This window comes from Glandiceps talaboti, chromosome 12 (assembly GCF_964340395.1).
Source record: "Glandiceps talaboti chromosome 12, keGlaTala1.1, whole genome shotgun sequence".
Taxonomy (NCBI): Eukaryota; Metazoa; Hemichordata; class Enteropneusta; family Spengelidae; genus Glandiceps; species Glandiceps talaboti.
This window is the reverse complement of record NC_135560.1, coordinates 18,804,597-18,815,019: the sequence shown is the minus strand read 5'-3', so window position 1 is coordinate 18,815,019 and position 10,423 is coordinate 18,804,597. Positions and strand designations below refer to the sequence as shown.

Below are 10,423 nucleotides of genomic sequence, written 5' to 3'. Positions count from 1 at the left end.
GTGTACTATTTTCGGCAGCCAACATTCACAAGTATGATGTTAAAATTGACAAATATTCCTTATAAGTTGATGTATTAAAATGTGATGAAGTAATTTTCGTGTGCTGGGAAAATGATGCGTTGTGCGTGTAAAAAAACGTCATTGTTGCTGCGCATTGGCCGATGTCACTTAGTTGGCAAATAGCCAAATCAATTCCACTTTAACTGTGCGAATATTTAAGCAGTGGTTTGATCAATCGTTCATAATATCCCAAGGGGAAATTGTCGGCTATTATACAACAGAAGTACTGACAAAGCTCATATTCTGACAGGCATCCTTCTTCTCCAGTAATTAGTTATACAGAAAGTCAAATTAATGACTGATTTTGATTAATTTTGTTCTCCGTTGCATACAATACTAAAAGGAAAATGGCCAGAGACATATAACCTAGCAGTTGGATATTTGGCGCCATTTCGGATGCAAACATTTTTTATCCTTCAATTTTGAAACATTTCAGACGACTTGACTTGGAATAACACACCAATAAAAACACATCAATAAACTCGAAAATGTCGCCCACGTTTTGTTCTACACGACTGTTGAATATGCGTAAACCGAATTTTCCCATCGTGCACATGGTTGATGTGCTAACTAGCCTGATTTTGAATCATCGGACATATTTTTTTTTCAAAAGTGTGCGATATTTGCCTTAAGTTATGTTTTCGTATGTCTGAATGCAAATATTGTTATTTTTGTACGAAGGTATTGTACCGTCGTGATGGATGATTCTGAGGGTCTCAACATTACCTAGTCATGTAATTATAGTTTTGATACGTGTTAGTAATTTACTTAATGATTTTTTGTCTTGATCTTGCAAGAACTTATTATGTTGTCATGTTCCTGTTAGGGCCCAATTCTGATTTCTGAAAATAGAGTACGGATATACTGTATTGCTAATCAATGATAGTACATCGGTCCAGCTCTGTAAGGAGAATAACGCATCAAACACAACCGTGACTACTTGTTTACGAAATTCATCATTACAGCTTTATTGTTAGCTTAGTCCCTTGTGCGGCACAGCAACCATTACAGATGTAAATTACAATTTTATTCAGCGTCATGCAGTTTTTAACATGCCGGTAGACTGGTTAAATATCTAGAAAGCCAAATTGAGTGTTATACAGCTTGGCGGTTGGTGAATATATCATAGCAGATTAGTTCAATTTTTTTTCAATTCTCGGTGTAGCAGAAGAAAAACTTTCCTTATATCTTCCTATGTTAAAATGTAGCTCTCTAGCAGATTTACATATTTTGATTGGCCTTGGTAGTTCAAACACACATCTTTACCTTTAATTAGTGAAGAATAGCAAGATTGATACTGAGGTAGGCTAGGCCACAACAAGAGAACGCTGAATCGAGCTTACAAGTCACTTCTGTAACTTTGATATTATGATCTAGACAATTGACACAGTGAACACAGACACGGTATATTTTCTTGTTATTATAGATTATATTTTAATTATGATCATGCAAACCTAACATACAGCAGGCACTTTGGCAACACTTGAAGGAATGAATGACCATTATTGTCGGTAAAAAAATGCAACTGAAACACGCCATTACGATCATTTCGATAAACTTTATCTAGTAACTAGACATGGAAAAAACATATGTTCTCATCCATGCACAATCATATACGAGTCCTTTTGTATCAGTACCACCCACCCACCCATCCACCCATCCACCCTCCCATCCACCCTCCCATCCACCCTCCCATCCAACCACCCATTCAAGTCAGATGTCAAATATATTTTTATCTCAGCAATGAAACAGAATTTATGAATTGCAAGTTCCCGGATGGTAGACTAATGTGATTTGTTGTTGAAGTATCACGTGATATCAGCAAGCTTAATATTCGTCTTCTTCTTCTCCAGCCCCTTCTTGGTCAATGGAATCAACTCCTACTTCTTCGTAGTCTTTTTCTAGAGCTGCTAAATCTTCACGAGCCTCGGAGAATTCACCTTCTTCCATACCTTCACCGACGTACCAGTGGACAAAGGCACGCTTGGCATACATCAAGTCGAACTTGTGATCCAAACGAGCCCAGGCTTCAGCAATAGCTGTGGTGTTGCTCAACATGCAGACAGCACGTTGTACTTTAGCCAAGTCACCACCTGGTACAACTGTTGGTGGTTGGTAGTTGATTCCGACCTTGAAACCGGTTGGACACCAGTCAACGAACTGGATGGTACGTTTGGTCTTAATAGTGGCAATAGCAGCGTTGACATCTTTTGGCACAACGTCACCACGGAACAATAAACAGCAAGCCATATATTTGCCATGACGTGGGTCACATTTTACCATTTGGTTAGCTGGCTCGAAACATGCGTTGGTGATTTCTGAAACAGTCAGTTGCTCATGATAGGCCTTCTCAGCAGAGATGACGGGAGCATAAGTAGCCAAGGGGAAGTGAATACGTGGGTAGGGCACCAAGTTGGTCTGAAACTCAGTCAAGTCGACATTGAGGGCGCCATCGAAACGAAGGGATGCGGTGATGGAGGAGACGATTTGGCCAATCAGACGATTCAAGTTGGTGTAGGTTGGACGTTCAATGTCGAGGTTACGACGACAGATATCATAGATGGCTTCGTTGTCGACCATGAAAGCGCAGTCGGAGTGCTCCAGGGTGGTATGGGTGGTCAGGATAGAGTTGTAGGGTTCGACTACAGCAGTTGATATTTGGGGTGCTGGGTAGACAGCAAACTCGAGTTTAGACTTCTTGCCGTAGTCGACAGACAGGCGTTCCATCAAAAGTGACGCGAATCCAGAGCCAGTACCGCCACCAAAACTGTGGAAGACCAAAAACCCTTGCAAACCAGTACATTGGTCAGCTAGTTTACGGACTCTGTCGAGCACCAAGTCGATAAGTTCTTTTCCAATAGTGTAGTGACCACGTGCGTAGTTGTTTGCAGCATCTTCCTTACCAGTTATCAACTGTTCTGGGTGAAACAGCTGACGATATGAACCAGTGCGGACTTCATCTGAAATTAAAATAATGGATTGTTAAATGCATTCTCTCGGTATACTTGTCTTGTACTAAGACCTCGGATCCGCCCTCGGAAGAAAAACAAAGCCCGACGGTCTGGCATCTAAACTATACCATTGGTATACCTAAGAAAATGTTTATCTCCCAGAATATGCAAGTAACGATTCAAAGTTGTGCATCTGTTTGTCTTTTTTTTTTTGTCTCATATACACTCACCTACTACTGTTGGTTCCAAGTCCACGAACACGGCACGTGGTACGTGTTTGCCAGCTCCAGTCTCACTGAAGAAAGTGTTGAAGGAATCATCACTTCCGCCTATAGTTTTATCACTTGGCATCTGACCATCGGGTTGGATACCATGTTCAAGGCAATATAGCTCCCAGCATGCATTGCCAATCTGTACACCGGCCTGGCCAACGTGGACTGAGATACACTCACGCTACAAAAAAGAAAAAAAGTTGTCTTAGTTCCTTGTGATATGAATAAAGTTGTATTAATGGTTGTGTAACCATGGTAACCTATTGATCTAAGATGATGCTTACATACATACATACATACATACATACATACATACATACATACATACATACATACATACATACATACACACATACATAACTTTCGATAACTTCAGATAATGACATGTAAGTATGTAAGCAATGGACTTTTTGGTATCGTTTCCATCGTTACAATTCTTTATATTGGTTCTATATATCCTAAGATATGTTTTTGAAGTGTTTTTAGGTTTGCACAGATCTCGTTTCGTTTTTCTTGTATCTGTCATCCTTGATTCATTTTTTACGTGAATAGCCCATAATATTTTTATGCAAATAGAATTGTAATTACAATTTGCATTTTTTATTACAACACTATAGCCTCCACAATGAATAGACTTAATACTACAGCTCCACCCACCCCCATAGTGGATAGACTTAATATTAACAAAATGAAAACACCATTCTGTAATAAGAGTCAGAATGTCTGTATGACAATAAGATAATCAGCATTGTTGTAGAACCAGCATATCTCAATGACAATGACAACTCAGTCCGCCAGAGAAAAACGTAGTGGTTTGGGATGACAGCAGGAGAATCCGAATTCCGTGAAAATCAGAAAGATTCTATGGTAATTAGATGAAGTGCATTCTGGTGAAATCAGAAATATTTTATGGTAATTAGATATAGTGAAGTGAGACAGCGTCTTTGACAACTCAGGCCACCATAAAATATTATAGCCACGGTGGTATAATATTATAATCTGAATCCAGGGAAAGCCAGGAAGTCTGTATGATAATAATATTATCTAAATTCTTGGAGAACCACGATATCTCCCATGACTATAAGATAGGTAGGGTATGAGTGATCACTCGTTACAGTTTTTCTAACATTTGTGCATACTACAATGTTCTACTTACAAGCGAAAGCTACATTTTGATAAGATTTCGCTTCGTTGATCCTATTACTTTGGTGAATGCTATAATGTCAGAGGTCATGTTATTTATCATGTGCCAACAATGACTGACCGAATTGTGATCTATTAGACTAGCATTAAATTTGTTATATAAGTATTCGTTTTATAAATGCAGTCGTTAAGTTAACTGGAACGGAGTAATAAAAACAGCAATCTGGGTTTTTCTCGTTCATTAATATATATATTTCATACACGCTGGCATATAATCCACCAAAAGCTCCGTAATCGTTCACTCCATTCAATAACAGTCAAAACAAAAATTATGGATAGACCGGGGATATTGATTAAAGAATGAAAAATTACACCCAATACTATAATTTATATTTGTAAGCTTTATGTGTCGTAGGCCTATTGTCTTGGTTCAAGTAGATAGGCGGTCCGTCAGGATTCCACTGTGTGATTCAATATTAAGCGTTCTGTCATGTCAGTTCGTTACCTGTGATTCACTACACTACTTTGAAGTGAAGAGTGATTCAGTACGTATTCATTCACGTAATACGCTTAGTCACACTATACTTATTAGCATTAAATGACGTATTACAATTCCATGAATTCACTTCCGGTGAGGTTGTGTACAGCTGCCCCCCGGTTCAGCCGACGAAAGAGGAACTCGTTCTGTTCCTTGTGAACTTGAGCAAACAGAGACGTACTGAAAGCTATGAAATGATGGCTGTTGTTTATAGATGTAAGATGGTATGACATGCCACGACCCCCGACCGTGTGTTTAAATGATTGATTCAGTTCACCGCATTGTGATCGGATATCAACTCGTTAGATGTTCATTTCATCTTCTTTGCATAATACATACATTTCGTTGTCTGCCTCGACCGACAACCTTAGCTATAACACTGCCACGCCCTTGTAATATAGTATTTCCTATAGGAAATTCTGTTATCTGTGTGTGCAGTTTGTTAAATGTAACTGCATATTATTCAAGGTTATGTTGGTGATTACATGTAATTGTACAGATACGTTTAATCTTAATTCTGATGCTAGACATAGGTATTAAGAATAAAATTTGTCTCCATCACTTTAAAATGACAGGATCCATTATGTAAGTTTATGTTTATGATCTTCGAAAATGCAACTATTATATATAACAGTAACATAAGCTTATACGATTATTATTGATCGCGATTTTAAGATCAAATGCAAATTTATGTGCGTCAATTTTTTTAATCTTGCACAAAATGTGCTGTTAAGAGATGTGATTCCTAGTGCTTCGCCATGTATTGACACTTGCCCCTTGTTTCTAGAACATTCGACAATGAAGAATTTCCATAGATTGAAACATGCTTTCATCATATATAAAGTCGAATACAAGACATGACTGCTAACCTAGTAATTGCGTGCTTGGATGAAGATAAATGATTATACACTTACCATTTTATCAAGGAAAGAAGATGCAAATGTGTAGGAATATTCTGAAAACTAGAGCTCACGGAGGACGTAGTCGAGTCTATTGTGAGCGCACTATCTGTATATCCTTGCGACTCGTGTCAAATTTATATCCTTGCTCTCCTCAAAGATTTCGGTTCCGTCATAACTGCCTTGAATCAAATTCTCGCATCTGATTGGTTGTTGAAGGAGAAGTTTTTTGCATAATGTATGTTTAAAGGTCAGCTGCCGCACGTGTTCTGTTCCTCGATAAGTTGCGGCTAGGCTGTTCAAAGCTTCTGAATCATATATTATATATCTATTTTCATTTCTGTATTCTAATTATGGAGCTCTGGTTGCAACTATGAAACACATTTTGTATAACCCAAGGCGACAGACAGTCTTTGCATAAACTGTGATATGTCAGAATACTATCATTTATGATATTAAATATCGTACAGACGTCTGGCATTAGGCCATCATCAGACGACTAATCAGGAAGAAGGTGAGAGGGAAGGTGGTAAATACCGAAATATGTATTTATTGTTGTTTTAAAAAAAATCACATTGAGTGAATTATACGGTCGTGTATAATTCATTAGACAAAATAAACTAAACACATGAGGTGAAATTTAAATGTGTAGATAACATATGCGTACCACGATAGAAAGTGCAGCCTATTTTTTGAATATATTGAGTCTTAATATGGCATCATATCTATGTCCGGTTTGGCTGCGTTATTTTATGGACATACAACGATATCAGATGATTTCATTAACCATAAAGTGAGACCATTGATAAGTCAATAATTGCCATTCAATATCAGTGAAGCGATATGCTACAACATTGTATGACATAAATAGCAGTGTATCAATCACATTCTACATAGAATTAATCTCACATAAAACACTTCCTCTTTCTCAGTGTGCGCTTAGCCCCAGTGACCTGACGACAGATTAATCATGTCCTGCAGAAAACTGAGATTTGAATCGGGGTGCATAATTTATTTGGATCATAATAAACACCTGTGCGGCTTACCCTCGGATGACATACGTAATATGGAGAAAAACAAACACACTAAACCTTACTCATTTGAGGGAATTTCGAAATTACCTCTAAAATTCTCAGTGTGTCACGGTTTATCTGCTTTATGCACCGTCTATTGTCCATTGGATGATCAAACTTGGCAATTTTAAAATTCGATGCCAAAATTATTTCTCTCTCTCAAATTGATCTGTCTTCTGTCCCAGACGTAAAATATCATCGATGCCACCTTTCTGTCTATGTTAATGTCTATTCAATCGAAAGATGCAGACAGATCACGTAGGATGAGCTCAGAGTGACGTCATACCGTCTGCTTCACTCTCAGATTTAAATGTCTGGTGACTCAAGTTGGTAATTGAGTCACGCTTTTCATGTTCGTATGCTTTATTCTGCCATTATGATAGGCAACACTGTAAGATTTCCATCACAATTTGACGTCTAAATGCAAAGTACGTTGTAATAATACGTTATATTGAATCAAGTCTTCAAACCACGTTCAATTTCCACTGTTCTTTTGATATATCAACCGAAAGGGTGAAATGACTACTGTAACATTTCTTTTCCAAGCCTTCTATAAGTTTTTTGCGCCACTTCTTCCACCGGTCTTGGTTTTTTCGCGCGTTTTATTATCTTTGAAATACCAGATTTTCAAAGTTGAACTTGGGATTAGTCGACTGGTGAGTTATAACGTAGAATGAAGATAAATGGGTTGTTACCATGAGTATTGTTAAAGCAGACACATTTGAAGCCTTAACATGGCTAGACAAAGTACACTAAGTCTTTTTGGAACGAAACCATAATACACATTATTGCACATACATGTCAATGAGCAATTAGTGCAATGTAAATAAAATCATTCAATCTATATTCAGTTACCCTCGATACCTCTGTTTTATTTGACCTTTACATGCACCCCTTCCATACAGGACTTTATACTTATTCACGATTGTATAGTCTCGTCTAAATCTCTGTATACGGCCACCCCAGAAACGCCATAATGGTTTATAAACACGGTATAAGACATTACTATGATAACAAATCGAAAGTTAATAACAATTTAGTTTTTACAAGGAAGCTGCTTTCACAACTGCTTAGTATATAAACTTTAATATGATTCCAATAAAACACACATTTCAGTATCGAATGTCTACAATAAACCTTCAAATGAGTCCAACACGACACTATATATTATGGGCTATATGGTATCGTGTAACGGCCTAGTAGGTTGCTTCACTTAGGCTATTTTCACATCCTACAAAGAATCAACTCTCTAATTTGTTGACTATTCTTGTCCGTTCAACAATTATTTTTTACGACCTTGCTTAAATTTGATCAACACAAAATAGTGTAGTTCGAGTGGGATGCAGAAATAAAGTGAAAAGTAACAAAAAATGTACAAATTTGATATTGGCTTGGGAACGTTTGTGTTGAAGCGATGGATAAATCCAAACAATAGTATGCATTCGAAATAGATGTATTGATTTATTATTTCGAGGATTTTGCTAGATTTCCTTCGTGAAATTAAAATATGTGAGAATAGTCCGGGTAGAAGAGCACAGAGAGGACGGGTACCATACCATTAGCAAGATTATTACTCTCTGGGTACATTCGTAACAGTAACAGTAACAATATTCCTTTTTCTCTATAGAAATGCAAAATACAAGCGGAAGAAATATACGATTAGAAAAAATTGCCTCAATTTATATATATCATATTAGAATATTTCTGTAAAACTCTACACAAAAGTATTTGTCTGAGATGTATATTATTTCCTTCGGATACTTGCACTATACAAAGTCGAGACATTCCATAACCCTCATTGAAATACAAGGAAATGGTTGTGGAGTCGACTAGACTATCAACGATCCAAAACACTCCATCATGCATATGTAACACCGATATCTGCACCTGCGGCCTTCGGGACCGACACTTGAACTATGTGTTGACATCGTCGCAAACGAAACCAGCTAACAAACTGTCACGTGACGTTATCCTTGTCATTGTTCAGCATTCCATCAACATTAGGTTGTCATGAACAAACTCACAAAACTCACTCGTCCATTTCAATAGGTTCGACAAGTCATTTTGTAATACTAGTATGTGTAAATAGCAAAGAGTAATCGCTTCTAATATAGGATGTAATTATAGTCAGGCTGGCAATGCAAATACGTGGTGTAAAATATCGTTATCGCTTCCCTATGTCGTAATGCAATACACAGCCTTTTGAGAAAAATAGTGAAATATTGTCTGTTATGAGATATGAAAAGGTCACCATTTTGAGATGTTAGTTGTTGACATACAAACTTCTAATACCTAGAAACGTCATTGATTTTTGTGGAAGTCCCCAAGTAACGTCTATGGCTTCATGCAATACTCCAAAATCTAAACCAAGACAAGATGAGTCATAATTTGCACATGCGCATACATGCGTTTTAGCTCTCTCTCTCTCTCTCTCTCTCTCTCTCTCTCTCTCTCTCTCTCTCTCTCTCTCTCTCTCTCTCTCTCTCTCTCTCTCTCTCTCTCTCTCTCTCTCTCTCTCTCTCTCATATTGCCTTGTCCAGATGTAATTTCGACAGAAATCTACGGCATGTATAGTGTGATGGAATTGAAGGGCATTCTGAGGTTCACCCCCCCCCCCCACACACACACACACACGCTCGCTCGCTCGCTCGCTCGCCGCCGCCGCCGCCGCCGCCACCGCCACCGCCACCACCACCACCACCACCACCACCACCACCACCACCAACAACAACAACAACAACAACAACAACACACGATGTTATCTAAGAGTATGTGCCACTACTTGTATAGTGAGTTAGTATCAGTGGAGTATTATATGTGTCAGTTTCCATCACTTAAACCACTTATCTTCTAAATACATATGTTTTAAGTAAAGCGGTAACGACAGTTGTATCTACATTATATAACGTCATTATGTAAAATACGTGTATAATGCAAATGACATGATTTAGTGCAGGAAATGAATCTATTTGATGAAAGTGTCATGCTAGATCATTGTTTTATTTATTGGACACTTTAAATGAATAAATAATGAATTGCCATGACAATTTTCTATATTTACGAGCTATTATTTTTATTATTAATGCATTTCTATGGTAACCGCGTCACAAACAGTACACAAGTTTGACCTGCTCCGTCTTCAACGATAAGATATCCGATTTACGTTGTGTAATTTGTTATATGATGCGGAAAACGTATAGATTGACACTAAAATGGCAAATAGAGGTGTACATTTGATTTACGTACATGATTGTACAATACGTACCATGTAGAAATTGAAATCCTACGACTTAATAATTCTTACGAAGACTGGACGTTTCTATGCCTACCGTATGTTTTGATAGCTCAGATGATGGGGAACACAATGAGACATGTTGGCAATAATTAGCATGAATTTTACACGAGACCCGAAGATCTGCCATATGCCCCTACTAAATTGTATGTGTGTCTTTATAGTAGAATATTACTATCTCGTTTCACCACACAC

General features: G+C 37.7%; 1 protein-coding gene across 1 annotated transcript; it reads right to left on the bottom strand.

The window, feature by feature from the left end:
• Window positions 1–1,749: 1,749 nt before the first annotated feature.
• Window positions 1,750–6,031, bottom strand: LOC144443305 (tubulin alpha-1 chain-like). The gene is made up of 3 exons (XM_078132743.1): window positions 5,879–6,031; window positions 3,242–3,464; window positions 1,750–3,020 (listed from the first exon to the last, which is right to left on the bottom strand). The coding sequence occupies exons 1-3, from the start codon at window positions 5,879–5,881 to the stop codon at window positions 1,888–1,890; spliced, it is 1,359 nt and encodes a 452-aa protein (XP_077988869.1). The 5' UTR covers window positions 5,882–6,031; the 3' UTR covers window positions 1,750–1,887.
• Between the last annotated feature and the right edge of the window lie 4,392 nt (window positions 6,032–10,423).